Here is a 20753-nt window from a genome sequence, read left to right on the forward strand (position 1 = left end):
AAAGCCACCACCATCATCCCGGTCCCCAAGAAGTCGTCTCCATCCTGCTACAATGACTACCGCCCGGTCGCACTAACCCCCATCCTCATGAAGTGCTTCGAGCGGCTAGTCATGCAGCACATCAAGTCTGCCCTCCCCTCCACCCTGGACCCCTACCAGTTTGCATATCGGCCTAACCGATCAACCGATGACGCCATCTCCACTGCCCTCCACTCAGCCCTCACCCACCTGGAGACCAAGGACTCCCACGTCAGAATGCTGTTCATCGACTTCAGCTCAGCATTCAACACCATCATCTGCAGCAGCTCATCCACAAACTGGACAACCTGGGCCTAAACACCTCCATGTGCAACTGGCTGCTGGACTTCCTGACAGGGAGACCACAGGCAGTTCGGGTCGGCAGCAACACCTCAAGCACCATCATGATGAACACGGGGGCCCCCCAAGGATGTGTGCTGAGCCCCCTCCTCTTCACTCTGCTGACCCATGACTGCACCCCATCTTCCAGCTCCAACCTCTTCGTTAAGTTTGCAGACGACACGACTGTGGTGGGTCTCATCAACAACAACGATGAGACAATCTACAGGAGTGAGGTGAGCAGGCTGGCCTCGTGGTGCAAGGACAATAATCTCCACCTGAACGTGGAGAAGACAAAGGAGATTGTTGTGGACTTCAGGAGAACGCACACCCAGCATGCTCCTCTGACCATCGACGGTGCTGCAGTGGAGAGGGTGAGCACCAAGTTCCTGGGTGTGCACATCTCTGAAGACCTGTCCTGGAGCCTCAACTCTGCATCACTGGCCAAAAAAGCTCACCAGCGCCTTTACTTCCTCCGCAAACTGAGGAGAGCAAGAGCCCCATCCTCCATCATGCACACATTCTACAGAGGCACCATTGAGAGCATCATGTCCAGCTGCATCACCGTGTGGTACGGCGCCTGCACCATGTCCTGCCGTAAGACTCTGCAGCGCATCGTGAGAGCAGCTGAGAAGATCATTGGTGTCTCTCTTCCCCCCCTTCTGGACATTTACAACTCACGTCTCACCCGCAAAGCCACCAGGATTGCAGGTGAGCCCACCCACCCGTCTCACAGCCTCTTCAGCCTGCTGCCATCTGGGAGGAGACTGCAGAGTCTCTGTGCTAGAACCAGCAGGCTCAAGAACAGTTTATTCCACCAGGCAGTCAGGAGACTCAACTCCCTCCCTGCTCTCCCCCCCATTCGTCCCCTCTGCCCTCCTTCCCCCCTCTGCATCCTGCCACAGTCTGCCCCTACAGCATCTGACATCACCCCCCTCCACCTCCACCCCCCGCGTGCTCCACTAATTCACACACTCTAAAAAAACTCTGCACAGCCGTTTACTGCACTATTTTTTCTCTGCACCTTAATCTGTATATTTTATCCTCTGTATACACTTATATTTATAGCATTTATTTATATTTATAGCATCCCAATAACCCATCCAGCCATATATACTTAATAATTCACTTTTTCTTTAACCACATCTGTAAATGTTGTAATCACTGTACATAGAACGAACTCTTGCACTTTCTGCTTATTTGCACTTCTGGTGAGATGCCAAACCTCATTTCGTTACACTATACTTGTATATGTGTAATGACAATAAAGTTGAATCTAATCTCATCTCATTTGCTACTCTACAACGCACTACCTCACTTTTTAACTTAATCTGCACTCTGTTTATATTGTTAATACTTTAATTTATCCACATACTACCTCCATGGTGAAATACTCACAAGTGCCCTTGTCTGTCGATTGTCTGTCGTTCGTTATTTGTTGTCCCAAATGTCTTTAGTTAAGTTATTTGTTTTATAGAATTGTTTTTTATTGCCACTTTTTTAGTGCTCTTTTTATGCACTGCAGGTTTGCACTGGGGGTTGGGGGGATTGCAATTTCATCTGTGCTGTATGTTTAACATGGAGCATATTTGACAAATAAAGAACCTTGAACCTTGAAAATCAAAACAGAGCCATTAACCCGTACAGTGTGTGCCAGTGATTACACCTTTTTTTTTTGTACCAGGCTGTAAACACATTATGCTCGAAAAGAAAAGCTGGCTTTTTTAAAAATTTGGTGTGAATGTGACTTCCTGGAGCCAACTTCAAGCAAACACTCGACAAACTGCAGGATTTTGCACTTCTACATTGGCTTCAATTTTCAACACCGGAGTGTGCCGCTTGGTTCAAAGCTGCTCATTTCATCTGCAGTTGAAAGGGTTTAATGAAGTCGTCTAACAGGCCTCGATTAATTACACAAGCATCTCTTTTAAAATAATCTGCTTTTCAAACTTGGGCTCAGATGCACCATGCTGAGGACAATAACTCTGCCGTCGCCTCTTAGTAAAATTGACGACGTAAAGACATTTTGTTAAAAAAAATGTCAGATTGTACTTTTGAAGTGGGATGCTGATGAATCATATAACACATAATCCACAGTCATCAGAGATCTCTTTCAACGCAAGCAGAACAGGAACGGTCTTATAAAGCTAATGTGCATCACATGATGAATCTGACGATAAGTGTTACATTCATATATGTTCCTGTCACTGCATCATCCCTCCTGTGGTAAACAGACTGCAGACTGAACTAATCGGCAAATGATCAATCGGCTCTTTAGAGTGCTACTGACTTGGAGGCATCCAATTTTTGCTGCTCCGGGATTCTTTGCTGAGCGTCCCAGTTGGCCCTCTCGTCCTCGAACACCCTCCTCTTCTCCTCCAGCTCTTTGTACTGCGCCTCCAAGTTCCTCTTCATCTGTTCATGTCTTCTTTCCAGCTGAGGGTCACAAATACAAAAATGAAGACTCAGTTACACAAAGGCAGGCAACTTGCACAAGGCACACAAGTCTCCCCCACCCCCCTCTTATTTGAAATGATCCTTTCTGCATCTCACACTGATGAAGTTAGAGTTTCCTCCGTCCGTCACAAAATAACACAATTCATCCCTCACCATTGTATATTTGTGATCTCAATAGCATCTCTATTTAGAGCCCAGTCATAATCTAATGTTATGAATGACACTCTCTCTCTTTCTCACCAACAGAAGACACACACAAACAGACAGATCAATAAACCCACCTCAGCCTCAGAGTCCTTCAGTTTCTGCTTCTTCTCCTTCACCTTCATCTCAAAGACCTGCTCCATCTCTGCTTCCATCTTCTTCATCTTCATGACGTGATCCCTGCGCTCCTCCTCCATCTGAGCCAGTGGACTCCTGTCGACCACAGCAAAGGATCAGGATCATTCAAACTATACTTTCTACTGTTCCCTTCACTCAGTCAGTGTCCAGAGGAAAAGGCAGATCTTTAACATTTATTTATTGTTTAATTTCCAACATGTGAAGACAACAACAAAATGATAAGATAAGAAAATCCTTTATTCATAATAATAAAAAGACGAAAAAAACCAACAAATGTTGCCAGTTACATTAAGAAAAGGACATGCTGCAGGACACCTGCATGGTCTTATTCTTTAAGATGCTCCGTCTTACTTTGTGAGCTATCCCTTGGTCTTTGTCGTGTACACTCCGTTACAGGTGACAGCAGCCAGTTTTTTACTGCGATAGTTTTCATAGTGGACGTTGTTGGTAACGTCTTTAAGATCCTGCATATGGGTCCTGTGAGAGGTGAGAAATAATCCCACAAAGTAAGGCAGATAGAAGAAGTTCCAGGCTTTAGACCATTACAGGATTAAGGAATGATGTTTCCTTCACCTTCCTGGGATTCTAATTTACGGGATTTTAGATCAAACTTTTTTTTTTCTTTTATTCATTTTTTACATAAATTGCAACACTTTGCACAATAATATTCACAGTTTGTTTACAGCTGCATCTTTATGTTTGCAAAGATAACAAAAAAAATAACAGGGACGAAAGAGAAAGTGATGACAAGCGTGCCAGAGTCCATCAAACCATCAAACTGAAACAGAAGTGGGACTTAAGCCTTTCAACGAAGCTCCTGAAGAGGATATAAGATGGAAAAAAAGTCGACACTAACAAACCTCCCTACGCGGTGAATCGTGGCGAGGATCGGTAGCTCTCAGCCATCTCCCTCTGCCTCTCGAACGCCCAGCATGTGGTCAGATAAGCGGCAGCGTACGTGTGTGGTCCTGCACGCTGCACGAGGCAAAAAAACACAAATCCATGTGGCTGCCCGCTCCTCTCAGGCTCTGTCGAGCGTGGAACAGGAGGAAGAAGGTGCGGCTCTGTGTTTTCACATGTCTCCTGAAACAGCAGGGCCTGCAGCTGGTCCTCTCTGTCAAACTACCAAAGTCAGTCACAGAACAGGTGACAGGTCACGATATCTGGATTTCTTTGGAGAGAATCTGGAGAGGATCGGAGCTCCTCATTGTGCCGTGGATTAAACGCTCCGTCACCTCGGTTGAGCTAGCTCACCTCTTTCATTGTCATAAATGCGTCCACTGCCTGTTTACTACAACAAACCGCCTCTGCTCTACAGCTGCCACTTCACCACATCGCTGCCAATCGCTGTTTAACTGCCTCACGATCAAACTCGACATCCCCTCCAATCAAAGCACAAAAAAAACATTCCACAACAACCTTCACATACAGTTTACCACTTACTAACATCCGTGTGGATAACCTCCAAGTCTGAACAGGAAGTGATCTGAATGTAAGGGCCATACTGAGCAAGCAATCATAGAAGCAAGCAGGACGTCACACTCTGGATCATACAGGCCCCGTTCCCACGAGGATGCAGCGAAACGACCGCACTCCGGATTCAAAGTACAGAGCGTCTACACGGCAGGTCTTGCCTGAGTGAAAACCATGGAGTTTTCACGCCCGGCCAGTAGTGGGCAGTGGAACTTAGCATAACCACTTCCTCCACAGCATCCTCCTCAGATACTGGTTCTACCAGGTCTGAACTAAATGCTACGTCTGGTCGCCCTGTGCTTGGGTAAAGGTTGAACTATTTGCCGCAAGTATTCAATGCTCTTTGGGTGGCGACACACGCGATGTACAGTCTCTTAAAACAGAACCTTGATATGATACAATGCAAATAGCTGCTGAAGCACATAGCACAAGTGAATCTGCCGTTGTTGTTGTTTATGTTTGTTCTCGACTACTGCGCATGTCCAAATGTATGGGGGTGGAGGTGTGGTGAGGTCATCGCAGCCAGAGAGTCCGCTCCGTTTCGTTCACATGGCTGCGATACACTGACCGCATCAGTTTTGCTCCAGCCTGGAGGTCGAATTCAAAAGCTTGTGTCTTCACTCCCGTGAAACACAGACGCCATGTGAACGAAAGGCCAATCCGATACTCAACTGTTTCGTTTTACTGCCACAGCATCTCCTTATAAACTAGTGTGGGAAATTACCTAGACTTCCAGAAGGCACCAAATGTTCTGAAGAATAGAGGTGCAAGAAAGCCAGAGGAGGGCATCCTCTTTCTCAGACAACACCATACAAAATGTAAATGTAATTTGATTATCACAGAGTCACTGTCTCCAGAGGACAGGATACAGTAGACTTCAAACAACCATTGTAATGTAAAGATCACCATTTGTTAACTGTAAGGTCCTCCCTCTCTCTGTATTGCATAAAAGGATTTGTAATGTGAAGGACGGTTCGAGAGAGAACGCTACGGCCTCCTCTCCATGCTGCATGTTTATTAAAAAGAGATCTGATTCAAGCGCCAAAGTGAAGTTCTTCTGAGACTTAGCAACTCTCCACCTCGCAAAGGAGAATTTCCACGACTCTAGGCCACAGAGTGTTGTTGGGGATTTTCAGGAGCAAATATCTGACCAACGGTTATGTTGGGTTTTATGACGTAAAATTTGATTGTCAAAATAATTTAATAATTAAGTTTATTTAATTATTAATCTAAATCAATAATTGTTATTAAACTGCGTTTAATAAACCTCGGGGCACCACCCTGTAAACAGGGAACAACCAAAATATTACCAATATCAGTCTCAAATTATTTAATTAAATACCAATATCATTAATAATTAATAATCTGTATTTAATTGAAGGTGTGAAATCCGAACACAAAGCCCTTTCACCCAGCCTAAGTCACAAAGCAAATTCACAGTGATCACAAACAACGACCTTTTAAGATATAATAGAATTTATTTAACAAAGCAACATCAAGTAAATCAATGAAACCCAATCAAACAAATAACCATCATAAGCCAAACTACAATTAACAAACAAAACAAACAAGCGTGGCACATGTGTGTGTGTGTGTGTGTGTGTGTGTGTGTGTGTGTGTGAGAGAGAGTGAGAGAGAGAGGGAGAGGGGGACAGACAGACAGAGACAGACAGACAGGGACAGATCAAAATGGCGGCGACCACGCGTGGTCACGTGATGGCGGACACAGAACGTGATCTACGTTTCAGCAGGTCTGGAGAGCCACAGATCTCTATGTGTGTGCGTCTACCGAAAGGTGTGTGTGTAAAGGCGAGAGAGCGAGAGGGAAAACAACGCACCTCGACAGCTCAATCTCGGACTGGAGCTCACCACAACTCAGAGCATAGTTTACTTCACGTACCAGAAGCCAGTGGCCGGATTTGTATCAGACGGCGTTTACACTAGTCTTTCTGATAGTGAGTCTGTAGCAAAGATCACTAGTTCCCCACAGGTTTCCTCCCTTTTTATTTTACTGCACCTCACTTCAGAACACTTCCTGGTGTCTCCCTCCTCCCTGATTGCATGTGGATGCACTCTGTCACTAATTAGTTCAATTGCATTCACCTGTTCACGGCTTATTTAAGATGGCACTCCCCATCACTCACGTTTGGATCTTCACATGGGGTGGCAGTTCAGAGCTGGTAAGGTGTTCTTTTTCCTCATTACTGTTTTTAGTTATCTAGTCTACTTTAATTTTGCTTAAGTACTTTATTTCCTTTTAAAAGAAATTCTAAGTTGAACAGTCCTGTTTTAATTATTCTAATATTGTTTTATTTTGTCTTTCAGAGCTGCACCAACATTTCATGTGTGTTTTTTTCTCCTGTGGTCATTATTATTTAACGAAACAAACCCTTTTGAACCTGCTACGGTCTCCAACTCGTGCATTTTGGCAGATGCCCATGGTGACAGCCCTCTCCCCCTGAACCCCCTTCAAAACATGGTCCTTCGAGCCGGAGATTGACTGTTTACTATGGATTCCTCAACAAACAATGAGTTTTTAAGACGCTCTGAGCGTACCCCTCGCCTTCCAACTCATCTTCAGGACTATGACGTACAATATCCTCAAGTTAAAGGTGCGTCATGCCAAACTGAATGTACCCATCCGGTAACAGACCAACCACAGGAAAACACACATGAGATGCAGGACAGACTACAAGAGCTCCAGAGACATGAACCTGACGATAAATATGAAGAGCATTCTCCACATCCTGTACCAACTGATCAGACTGAACTACTGAAAGAACTGCTTGTAACTATGAGGAATGTCCAAAGTTTCATGGATAGATCGTGTACTCCATATTCCTCAAAATCCGCTTCATCCTCAAGAAATCGACCCTATGTATGTAGCGAACCAACAGTTTCTCCAGTAGATCAACAGAATGTCAGGTCTCTGGGTGCTATACCCAAACAGTACCATTCCTCCTCCTGTCCACCAGAGGTCAAGCGTCATCCTGCTGCTGTTTCTTCTGCCCTACCCCATATCCAAAATGTATCAATCCTGGATGCTGCAGTTCCTTTAACTGGTTTACCTCAACCTATCCTTTCTGCAGAAGAATTACCAAGATCCGGCCTACCTGCCGTACCCCAAGATTGCAATCCTCAATTTCCTAGTTCTGAGCCATTGAATCCTTGTTTTAACCCTACACAGCCTCTAGTTCCCCTTTCTCCCCTGCCAGATATTTCATCCTCAGTTCTTCAGCCCCCTATATCTAGTGCTCACCAGGAGCAGAGACTCTTGGCGTCCACTGCTGGCCGAACTCATGTTTACAAAGTTGAAGGTCCATCTTTCCCCGACCTAAGAAAAGAAGATGAGATGCAGTACAGAATGTTACGTATGGCACTAAGTAATCTCCTAGACCCCAATGAGACAGAACACTTCAAATATCACATTCTTCTCGATCATCTTAAAGTGGATCAAGCCAAAAGACTGGCACTTGCTTTCTCCTTTGCTCCTGACCCTTATACACAAGCACTCAAAGCACTGGATGAACGATATGGACAGCCGAGACAACTGGCATTGAAAGAACTTCGAAACATCATGGATCTTCCTCCCTTAAGAGCTGGTGACGGCCACACTCTGGATGACTTTGCTCTTCGTGTTCAAGCACTAGTTGGTCTTCTGAGCACAATGAAAAATGAAGGACATGCTGAACTTCTCTGCGGGTCTCATGTAGATCGCCTCCTAGAAAAACTGCCAGCAGAACATTCCAGTCGTTTTAAACGCCATGTATGCCGCAATCAGGGTGTCCTAACATACGATTTACAGATGTTTTCATCCTGGTTACAAACTGAAGCCCGTTGTCAACCTAGAAAGGAAAACTCCATCCCATATCTCAATCAACAGAAACAGCCCTATAAGTCAATACCAGCAATGACAACAATTCTACATGGAATAAACAAACCCAATGAGACCAGACAATCATCAGAGCTCTTTCAGAAGTCTACAGCAACTTGTGCATATTGTCATTCAACAGAACACCACATCAGCAGATGTCCAGAGTTTACTGTTATGACCAAGGATCAGAAGATCAACTGGATAAAGGAGAACAGACGTTGTTTAGTTTAGTTTAGTTTATTAGTTTATTTGTCAGGGACAATGTACAAAATACATTAATCTTTCGAAAATATGCTTTGTACCAGATTTAGCGAATGCTAGTTTCCATCTGCTGTCCCCGGGCAGGTGCACACAGGATTAAAACATGACATTACAAATAACTGTCAGTAGCACAAAACAAATACATGCAGTAGTCATTTAAAAGCAGTAGTCATTTAAAACTAATCAGATGGTTTCTTTTCCAGAAAACCATCACAGCCTAAAAACTGTTAATTAATTAATATTTTAAGTTTTACGTTTTTTACTATGTTAATTAATATTAACACAGTAAAAAACTTTAGCAACAAAATTACACGCGTAAAATTTAAGTGCGCTGATGCTGACACAGCTGATTATTGAGAAGGTGTTTCTTTAGGTTTCTAGAGAAGTTATTAAGATCCACAGACAGCTTCAGACTATCAGGAAGTTGATTCCATTGTTGAATAGATTTAAATGAAAAGGCTGTCTGTGCAAATACAGAGGACCTCTTTGGGACGGCACAGTTTCTGCGAGTGGTGGAGCGGGATGTTCGGGTCGTTTGTTCAGAATAAAGTTTTATGAATTCTTTCATTGAGGGTGGAGCAGTATTGTTAACAATTTTGAAAACGGTTCTTAGATTTGTATATTGAATTACATTGTCAAAACTTAATGTGTTATATTTATTGAGAATATTGCAGTGATGATGGCGAAGGGCTTTTCTATCAAGCACCTTTAATGCCTGATTGTAGACAGATCTGAGTTGTTTGATTGTGGTCTCATTGGCCTGAGACCAACAGGACAAACAGTAGGTGATGTGTGAAGAGATCATGGCATTGAGATACATGAAAGATGCTTCAGTAGTCAAGCTATTCCTAATGTGTCTAAAGGTGGAGATATTATATTTAATGGAGTTGCACATTCTTTTAATGTGTTTTTTAAAGCTCAGAGTTTGGTCCAAATGGACACCTAGATATTTTATCTCTGTCACAATGTTAATTTTTTGTCCATTAATATAGATGTTAGGCATATCTTTGGCTTTATTGGACTTAGTGAAATACATTCCAACTGTTTTTTTAATATTTAAGGTCAAGCAAGAAGATTTAAGCCAGTTACTTATTTTGTCCATGGCTGAGGACAATTTAGTGGCTACTTGCTCCATGTCCTTCCCATGTACAAAGATGACAGCATCATCTGCATACATAATGATGTCTATGTCTTTGCACACAGCCGGAAGATCGTTGATGTAAATGCTGAACAACAAGGGTCCCAGGATTGATCCTTGTGGGACCCCAGTTGTGCAGGGCTTCAGTGAGGACAATGCGTTATTTACCCTCACACACTGCATCCGATTTGAGAGATATGATTGTATCCATTGCAATGTCTCCATGGACAGATTATACTTAGAAAGTTTGGACAGGAGGACACAGTGGTTTACCGTGTCAAAGGCTTTTCGCAAGTCCAAAAACACAGCACCCACCGTGCCCCCTCTGTCCAAGCTGGCCTTTATGTTTTCTATCAGGTAGCAGCAGGCTGCATCAGTGGAATGGTTACGTCTAAAACCGAACTGCATTGAATGCAAAAAGTTATTGCAATTTAGGTGATCGGTTAGCTGCTCTACGATTGCTTTTTCAAGAATTTTGGATGCCACAGGCAATATACTAATAGGCCTGTAGTTGCTTGTTTCATTTTTGCTTCCAGATTTGTAAATTGGGGTTATGACTGCTGTTTTTAAGACACTGGGGAATACACTCTCGTCAATAGATTTATTTACAATATGAGTTATAGCTGGTGTTAAAATCTCCCTGTGTTTTTTAATGATAGAGCTGTCAAGTCCCCAGAAATCTTTAGCTTTTGAGTTAGATAAGGACTGTATTATTTTATCTGTTTTAGAATATTCAATGTGTTTGAAACACAAAACCTCAAGAGTGGAGGGCTGAGGTGGTGAGCAAGGGTAAAGCAGTCCAGGAGTGTGTTGGATAATTTCATTCACTGAATCAATAAAATAATCATTAAAATAATTTGAAACTGTTAGACCATCCTTGTGGTATTCATCATCTATTTTTAGCTCTATTATTCCACTTTTAGTTTGCATCTTTCCAGTTAGTTTGTCTATAGTTTGCCAAAGTTGTTTAGAATTGCCTGTTATGATTTGGGTTTTTGTTAGTGTGTGCACTTTTGTTGTTTGCTTTCCCTGTTTGTCTTCTCCTCCTGTGTGCTCCCCTTCCCCTTGATTACAATTTGTTTCAGCTGCACAACCAGGTGTCACTCATTCCACGTCTCGTCAACTCCTCCTCTTAAGCCGGCTCTCCACATGCAGCCGGCGCCAGAGTATTGTCAACCCTCCGTGGTATCAAACCTCTAAATCAGGCTTCCTTGTACTTTGATGTTCCTCGTGATTTACGTGTACTTACCCTCTTCGTGTTCTCTCCTCGTCAGCTCCCAGTCCAGACCTACCTGCCCCTTCGTGTCCTGTCGTCTCATCGTGTTCACTTGGATTCCACCTCACGCGTGCTGGATTAGGGTTTTTTGAGAGTCACTTGGATTATTGTCTACACTACGCACCTGAGCTTGGACTCTTGCTCATTATTGTCACCAGTGTCACTTTCCCTATTTATAATAAATTGTTGTTGTTACCTGATCCTTGGTCTCGCGCTTGGGTTCTATTCTGGTTCCGTAACAGAATACTCTGGCCAACATGGACCCAGCGGACCAGGATTCAGAGATTAGTGTTAGCTCCCTTCAGTTCGCTCTCTCCTCTCAAGGAGCCATGCTCGGGCAGCATGACCAGGCTCTGCGCAAAATGGTCGAGTCACTGCAGGTGATATCGACAAGCCTCAGTCGTGTTGAAGCGCAGCTAAACCCCGTTCAACCGACTGTTACTAACCCTGTTGTTCCCTCTCCCAGCCAGGCCCAGCCTCGTGAACCGTTCGTCCCTGCCCCAGAGAGATACGACGGAAAGTTGGGTGATTGTAGAGCTTTTTTATTTCAGTGTGCACTTGTTTTTGAGACTCAGCCACTCACTTACGGCCACGATCGTTCCAAGATAGCTTATGTTCTCGGGTTGCTATCGGGCAGAGCTAGGGCGTGGGGAACAGCCTTCTGGCACAACCCGCTAACTAGTCACGTCAATTACAAAGGTTTTTTCGAAGATATGATTTCTGTTTTCGATCATCCCGTGGCTAGCAGAGATACTGGGGATCAGCTGCTCAGCCTTCGCCAGGGTTCACTAAGCGTTGCGGAGTATTCCATTGATTTTCGCACATTAGCAGCAGAGGTAGGCTGGGATGATCAGGCCTTGCAGGCGATTTTTTCAAAGGGGTTAAACGGAGCAGTTAAAGATTGTTTGGTGGGCCGTCCTGAAACTAATAACTTACAGGAATTAATAACTCTGGCTATCAAGATCGATAACCGCATCCGCGATAGGGAACGAGAGGAGCCCAGTAAAACCCCTGTTAAACCCCTTTTGCTTCCTGACACTAGTTTTACTCTGAGAGATAGTTCTCGTTCAGTTGTTACACCAGAGGTCCCTATGCAGTTGGGACGCAGCCGGCTAACTCCGGCCGAGAGAGACCGTCGCTTCAAACATAGATTGTGTATCTATTGTGGTGAAGGGGGACACCGCTTGATTAACTGTCCGGTTCGGTTAAACTAGGCCACTCACCAGTTTCAGCCGGGGTTCTGGTGAGTAGCGCAACTGTTCTTAATTCTCCCCGTAAACGTGTAAATTTGGAAGCTACCCTGTTAATTAACAATAAACCACTGTCATTGTTAGCTCTTGTTGATTCAGGTTCAGACGCTAACTTTATTGACTGCGAGTTCGTTCGTGAAGCCGGTATTCAGGTTCTCCCCGTTTCCCAGACACTAAGAGTTGATGGTTTAAATGGCCAGTCGCTAGCTCAAGTTGTGAGTGAAACCCCCCCGCTATCGTTGCTGTTGGCAGGTAATCACAGGGAGAGTTTAGCTTTCCACATTATGCCCTCATCTCATGCCCCCATCGTCTTAGGCCTCCCGTGGTTGCAGCTCCATAACCCACAGATTGATTGGTCCAAGGGTAAAATTACAAGCTGGAGTGAGTACTGTCATGCTAAATGCCTTACTTCAGCATCACCCTCATGTAAGACTCTTGGTGGTACTAAGTTTCCGGAACCCCCCGACTTATCTTCAGTGCCCTCAGTTTACCATCATCTAGGAGAGGTGTTTAGTAAGGAGAGGGCTCTCACCCTTCCTCCTCACAGGCCTTACGACTGTTCAGTTGACTTACTGCCGGGTGCCCCGTTTCCAACCAGTCGCCTGTATAATCTGTCAGGTCCTGAGAGAGAGGCCATGGAGAGCTACATAACAGAGTCCCTCAATTCAGGATTTATTCGTCCCTCGTCTTCTCCACTCGGAGCTGGTTTCTTCTTTGTCGATAAGAAGGATAAGACTCTCCGACCATGCATTGACTTTCGAGGCCTGAACAATATAACAGTGAAAAACAAATATCCCTTACCTCTCATCAGCTCAGCTTTTGAACCGCTTCAAGGCGCCACCATCTTCACCAAACTGGATCTCCGTAACGCCTATCATCTGGTTCGTATTAAGGAGGGGGACGAGTGGAAGACAGCGTTCAACTCTCCTCTAGGACATTTCGAATATCTCGTAATGCCGTTTGGTTTAACCAATGCTCCTGCGGTGTTCCAAGCCCTTATCAATGACGTATTGAGAGACTTTTTGAACCACTCTGTGTTTGTTTATTTAGACGACATTTTGATTTTTTCTCGTTCACTGGAGGAACACATTGGTCATGTGCAGAAGGTTCTGCAAAGACTATTAATGAACAAACTCTTCGTGAAAGCTGAGAAGTGCGAATTTCATACCCCCTCAGTCTCTTTTCTAGGATACATTCTGGAGAGTGGTCAGGTTAGACCAGATCCTGCAAAGATCGAAGCTGTCATGGAGTGGGAGACACCAACTTCTCGCAAGCAGCTGCAGAGATTCTTGGGCTTCGCTAACTTTTATAGACGTTTCATCCGGAACTACAGCCAGGTTGTAGCCCCCCTCACAAGACTAACCTCTCTCTCTGAACCTTTCCTGTGGTCTCCTGCTGCACAGGAGGCGTTTGCTGACCTAAAGAGAAGGTTTTCTTCAGCACCTATCTTGGTGCAACCAGACATCCAGAGACAATTCATCGTGGAAGTGGACGCGTCAGACATTGGAGTGGGGGCAGTTCTCTCTCAGAGGTCTTCCTGTGACCAGAAACTCCATCCGTGCGCCTTCTTCTCCCGCAAACTATCTCCGGCTGAGAGGAACTACGACGTGGGAAATCGGGAGTTGTTGGCGGTGAAGTTAGCCTTGGAGGAGTGGCGGCACTGGCTAGAGGGTGCTGAAACACCATTTGTGGTCTGGTCCGATCACAAGAACCTCTCCTACATCCAGACAGCCAAGAGGTTGAATTCTCGTCAAGCCCGGTGGGCGTTGTTTTTTACCAGATTCCATTTTACGGTCACCTACCGACCTGGGAGTAAGAACATAAAACCAGATGCATTATCAAGACAGTTTGATAGAGACAAAGAAACACAAAAAACTATTGACACGATTCTTCCCTCATCCTGCCTGGTGGCTTCGGTGACATGGGAGATCGAGTCAGCTGTCCGTAATGCCTTGAGGGATCACCCCGACCCCGGTGGGGGCCCAGATAACTGCTTGTTCGTTCCTGTTATTGTCCGTTCTCAGGTTCTTCAGTGGGGACATTCATCCAAGATAGCCTGTCATCCGGGTGTTTCTCGGACAACGGACCTGCTCAAAAGACATTTCTGGTGGCCATCCATGAACAGGGACATTAAGGACTATGTGTTGGCTTGTTCTGTGTGTGCCCGGGGCAAGGCGTCACATCGGCCGCCGGCGGGTCTGCTTCATCCCCTCCCTGTTCCGGGTAGACCATGGTCTCACATTGCGTTGGACTTCATCACCGGTTTACCCCCCTCAGAAGGTAATACTGTCATACTTACCATTGTTGACCGTTTTTCTAAATCTGCTCATTTTGTTGCACTCCCTAAATTACCCTCTGCTTCCGAGACCGCTGAACTGCTCACAGTTCATGTCTTTCGGTTGCACGGTATTCCCTCTGACATTGTCTCCGATCGAGGTCCCCAGTTTACATCACAAGTCTGGAGGGCGTTCTGTCAGGCACTGGGAGCTACGGTGAGCCTCTCTTCAGGATACCACCCACAGTCCAACGGCCAGACTGAGAGGGCTAATCAGGACGTAGAGGCTATGCTCCGTTGTGTTTGCGCCCAGAGACCAGATAAATGGAGCCAGCATCTGTCATGGGTTGAATACGCCCACAACTCCCACACATCCTCGGCCACAGGTATGGCACCGTTTCAAGTTTCTCTTGGTTACTTACCCCCGTTATTTCCCAGTCAAGAACAAGACATTAACGTTCCCTCCGTCCAAAGTCACCTGCGACGGTTACGCAGGACCTGGAGGGAGACACGAGCCGCATTGTTGAGGACTAGGGAACGGAATCGTAGGTTGGCTGATCGCCACAGGGTTCCGGCACCTACCTACACGCCAGGCCAAAGGGTCTGGTTGAACTCTAAAGACATTCCCCTTAGCGTTTCCTCTAAAAAGTTGGCCCCCCGGTTCATTGGTCCCTATGAGGTCTTGGAGATAGTGAATCCCTCAGCGGTACGTCTCAGACTTCCTCCTGCACTCAGGATCCACCCCACATTCCATGTGTCACAACTAAAACCGGTTAACACCAGTGAGTTTAGCCCTCCGGCCGTCACCCCTCCACCCCCCCGACTCATCGATGGCCATCCGGCCTTTACGGTTAACAAGGTGATGGACGTTCGCCGCAGGGGACGTGGTTTTCAATTTCTTGTTGACTGGGTTGGTTATGGTCCAGAGGAAAGAAGCTGGATATCTAGAACTCTGATTTTAGATCACTCAGTAATTCGTGACTTTTATCGGGACAATCCGGGAAAGCCGGGTGGACCGCCAGGAGGCGGTCGTTGAGGGGGGGGTACTGTTATGATTTGGGTTTTTGTTAGTGTGTGCACTTTTGTTGTTTGCTTTCCCTGTTTGTCTTCTCCTCCTGTGTGCTCCCCTTCCCCTTGATTACAATTTGTTTCAGCTGCACAACCAGGTGTCACTCATTCCACGTCTCGTCAACTCCTCCTCTTAAGCCGGCTCTCCACATGCAGCCGGCGCCAGAGTATTGTCAACCCTCCGTGGTATCAAACCTCTAAATCAGGCTTCCTTGTACTTTGATGTTCCTCGTGATTTACGTGTACTTACCCTCTTCGTGTTCTCTCCTCGTCAGCTCCCAGTCCAGACCTACCTGCCCCTTCGTGTCCTGTCGTCTCATCGTGTTCACTTGGATTCCACCTCACGCGTGCTGGATTAGGGTTTTTTGAGAGTCACTTGGATTATTGTCTACACTACGCACCTGAGCTTGGACTCTTGCTCATTATTGTCACCAGTGTCACTTTCCCTATTTATAATAAATTGTTGTTGTTACCTGATCCTTGGTCTCGCGCTTGGGTTCTATTCTGGTTCCGTAACATTGCCTTTTGCTTGTTTGATTAAATTCATAAAAAATATTGCTTTTGTTTGTCTTAAATGTTGGGTAACTTTATTTCGAAGTCCATTATAGATCAGGCGATCAGTTTTAAATCCCGTTTTAAGGGATTTTTTTAATGCTGAATCTCTAGTTCTCATCAATTTCCATAGATTATCATTTAACCAAGGTAGAGGGATTTTGCCTTTAGGCTTTACCTTTTTCACTTTAGAATGTTTAGAAACAAGCTGTTGAAACATATTTATCAGGTCACTAGAAGCTGCATTGCTGTGTTTATCATTTACCATTTGAGACCAATTTACCTTTCTTATTTCATTATCAAACATCTCGATATCTTTCCTGGGGATATAGGATACAGATTCATTAGAGTCAACCATATGTAAATTTCGGTAGCGCGCTTTTGACAGTTTCCTTGAAACTAATGTTAAATTATGATCAGAAAGACCTGTTATTAAATTGTAAACTTTACCAATACGGTCAGCTTTTCTTTTGAAAAGACTAGGTCTATGAGTGTTTGAGAAGTCTTAGTGATCCGAGTTGCTTTTTCAATCATTTGTGTAAAATTGCACTTTTGAGTAATCTCCTTTAGTTTTTTTCTACCATGTTTATCGAGCCAGTTTATATTAAAATCCCCCATGAGAAGTATTTCTTTAGCATCACATTTTTTAAGGATGTCAGTTAAATGATCAAAAAATACATTATTTGATGTCGGAGGCCTGTACAAAACAAGAACAGCAAATGACATTTCCGGGGAAAGCCTAATTTTTATCCCCACACATTCCAGAGCATCTCCCACTGATTCCATTTGTAAACACTGAAAACTGTCCTTGACATAGATCATTACTCCGCCCCCTTTGCCATGTCCGCGGTCACGCCTGTAAATGTTGTAACCTGGAATATGAACAGCACTATTTGAGGTTGTGGGTTTTAGCCAAGTCTCAGAAAGACACAAGAAGTCAAGGTTGGAATGTGTCAGCAACTGTTCAGTATTTTGATACAGCACTTCTTATATTTAGGTGTCCCCCAAATACACCTTTAGGTTTAACCTTTGGGTCCCAGAGTACTTTGGCGTGGTTAACAGTCTGAAATAGTCTGTATCTCTGTTGTTTGGTGACGGCGTTTGGGTGACACGGTATGATTGGATGAGACGAGCGCACCAAGTCACGTGCTGCTCCAACTTTCTCTACAGCACCACTCCGTTTGTTTATCCCAGTGTCCGGAGAAAGTACATCTGTGCGTGGTGTCTGTGCAAAAGCACCCGACAGGATCTCATTACGCAATGTCTCGGTACCGTCAGGGTAAGGCGCATCTAACTTTACCGAAGGAGAAAGTTGCGATGTAACAAGTCTATCCTCCACTGTGCCTAGTGTAGATGGCAAGCAATTTTGTCTGTTTGTTTGTGTGTGCTCGTAAGGGTAACTCACTGCGAGCGTGGCTGCAGATCCACACATGAGTGTAACGCCGTTAGCTCCCGCTAGCTCTTCCCTACCGCCAGGTCCGGGGTTTAGATGTATATCCCCGCACAGTAGGAGTAAAGTGCACAGCAAGGTTGAAACAGCTGATCCTCGGCGGCGTTTATCAGAACGGGAGCTGATCGACAATGGCACAACTGCGCGTCCGTGTTTTAGAACAGATGCGTAAATGGCGTGTTTACTCCATGTGTTGAAAGGTGGTACGTGGCGCATCACGCTGTGATTCGACCAGCTGCAAAGAGCTTGCCAGTCACTCCACGTTGACAGTAACACCGCGGCAAGCACACACAAGGCAATAACTACATACTGATTTGTATTTAGTCGCCCACTTTTTCTCAGATAAGGCAACTGTGCAACTCAGCATCAGGTCCACTGTTTTTTGATGATTTTGGCGACTCCTCAGAACGTATTAAGGAAGGTGAGCTCGCAGGACCTGCCAACCTGCAGCCTCTACCTGTCGCCATCTTGACTAATCCTAAGGTGATTAGTCAAGATGGCGTTGTGCTCGGACTCATCAATCTGTAAAGTGTGATCTAAAGAAATTCTGTGCCACCTGCAAAAGGAGACATCTGCAGATTCTCTGTGACGTAAATCAGAGAACCAACAACTTCCCTGGTCCTGCTGTCAAGACACTGTACCTCGACAGACCAGGTGACAGTAATGGTGTCCTCCTGAAAGTCGTCAATGTGATTCTCCGCAATGGGGACCGAACCTTAAAAACATGTGCTGTTCTTGATGATGGTTCACAAAGAACAATTCTGCTTCAATCAGCTGCTCAAAGCCTTCACCTGGTTGGACAATCAGAAAAATTATCACTGAGAACAGTTCGCCAGGATGTTGAAACTCTTCATGGTTCATCTGTCAGTTTTCAGATCTCTCCTGCTGCACACCCAGAGAAGACCTTTACCATCCAACATGCTTTCACTGCAAGCCAGTTGGCACTTTCCGACCACACTTATCCCGTACAAACCCTCCAGCGAAAATACAAGCATCTAAGAGACATTCCGCTACCATCCATGGAAAAGGCATCACCTCTACTGCTCATTGGCTCAGATCACATCCACCTCATTACTCCTACAGCTCCAATCCAGTTAGGCCCTTCTGGATCCCCTGCAGCTGTCAAAACTCTGTTAGGATGGACACCCCAAGGTCCCATCAGAGAAGTTCAGTTGCGCAATTCCTCAGCGTCTACCCAATGCTTGTTCTTGTCCATCGGATCCCCTGCAGAAGAGTTGCGCTACCATGTTGAAAAACTTTGGAAACTTGACACCCTTCCTGTACACAGTGAGAAAGTTGTCATCAGGTCAAGGCAAGACAAACAAGCCATGGAGCTTCTTGAAACAGCAACAAGAAGAATTCTAGTTAATGGTGTTCAACACTATGCCACTCCTCTTCTCAGGTTAGCAAACTCACCCCTTCTGAATATACCTCAAACAGCAGTAATGTCAAGACTCCGTAACACAGAATCTCGACTATTCAAGGATCCAAACAAAGCAAGCTCATACTGTGAGCAAATTTCAAAGCTAGAGGAAGCTAGATATGTGGTAAAGCTGACCCCTGACGAAGTCTACAACACCAAAGAAGCTTGCTTGGACACTGACTCTTTCCTGATGGCTCGTCGAAGATTCACCTCCCGAAGAGGAACGCCAAACGAGATCTTGTGTGATCAAGGAACCAACTTCAGAGGAGGAAACAAGGAATTACAGGAAACCTTTAACAACCTCTGTCCCACTCTCCAATCAGCACTAGCTAAAGGGAAAATTGACTTCCGTTTCAATCCACCTCATGCCCCCCACTTTGGTGGAGTTTGGGAACGTGAAATACGTTCAGTCAAGAATGCTCTAAAGACGACCATTGGTGCACAGATGGTCACTGAAGAGGTTCTGAGAACAGTCCTAATTGAAATAGAAGGAATCCTTAATTCTAAACCACTTGGCTATGTATCTTCAGATATCGCAGATGTTGATCCAGTCACCCCCAACCTTCTTGTTATGGGACGACATGATGCATCACTCCCTCTGGTATCCTATCCAGATTCTGAACTCCTCAGTCGACGGCGTTGGCGCCATACTGATAGAATATTAGGCCTTTTCTGCTTATAATCAAAGTGTTTACTGCAATAAAGTTTCATCACCCGGTCCAAAGGAAAGGTTTGATATTTACAGTTTGAATGATGTTCGCTTACATTTATATTATACTAGTTATTTTATCATGTTTTATTCCAGGTTTGTGTGTGTTAATAAAATTGCCATACTTTTCAGTACGGTGTTTGTGTGAAGAGGGCTTGCAGAAGTGAGTGCACATTCCAACATGTGTTTTTGGCCCTTTAAACTGAATCACTCACCAATTCAAACATAGGTTTAGTTTAAGGCCCTGAATAGTTAATTACTCACCCACTTTTATAGGTTCAGTGGGCCTTGATAGTTAATCACTTAAATGGTTTGTTGCTTAAAAGGAATTGGTTACTAGACTAGATGTCTGCTTGTGATAAGAAACAGGCCAGGTAGGATGTGTCTTCCCCTACAGAAGGTGAAAGGATTCGGAGTATGATGCACCAATGAGGAAAGGAGAACCACTCATCTGAAGACGCATAATTTGGAAGTTGCCCCAATCGGAGGAAGGACACCGCACATTCTTGAATGCATAATTTGGTTAGATAATCTCTGTCTAATGTATAAAAGGGTTCAGGGAAAGATAGTCGGGGCTCAGACTTCATGAACTGACCAGGTATCTGTCTGTGGTCAGGGACACGTAGTGTTGAACCCAGAGACTCTGTAACTTCTATTCTTGATTCATCGGGTTAATAAACTCTGTTAACCTGAAAGAGACGCCTCCAGTCATTCCTCTCATCCCATCAAAAGAATGCGCAGAGATTTGAGGTAATTATTTAGAGGAGTCAGATTTATATTAACAACATTTAGGAAAAGGATGAAATAGCAACTTTTATCCTTCAAATAAGACTTATATCCTTCACTTG

At 44.8% G+C, this 20753-nt stretch overlaps 1 protein-coding gene across 1 annotated transcript; it reads right to left on the reverse strand.

Annotated features, from left to right (window-relative positions):
• Nucleotides 1-2631: 2631 nt before the first annotated feature.
• Nucleotides 2632-3557, reverse strand: LOC306825795 (septin-7-like; the record flags this gene model as incomplete). The annotated part of the gene is made up of 3 exons (XM_079346751.1): nt 3508-3557; nt 3096-3231; nt 2632-2793 (listed from the first exon to the last, which is right to left on the reverse strand). Exons 2-3 carry the CDS (start codon nt 3213-3215, stop codon nt 2632-2634), a joined length of 282 nt encoding a protein of 93 aa, XP_079202877.1. The 5' UTR covers nt 3216-3231; nt 3508-3557.
• Nucleotides 3558-20753: the final 17196 nt, after the last annotated feature.

Source organism: Symphodus melops (genome assembly GCF_947650265.1).
Source record: "Symphodus melops genome assembly, chromosome: 6".
NCBI classification, from domain to species: domain Eukaryota; kingdom Metazoa; phylum Chordata; class Actinopteri; order Labriformes; family Labridae; genus Symphodus; species Symphodus melops.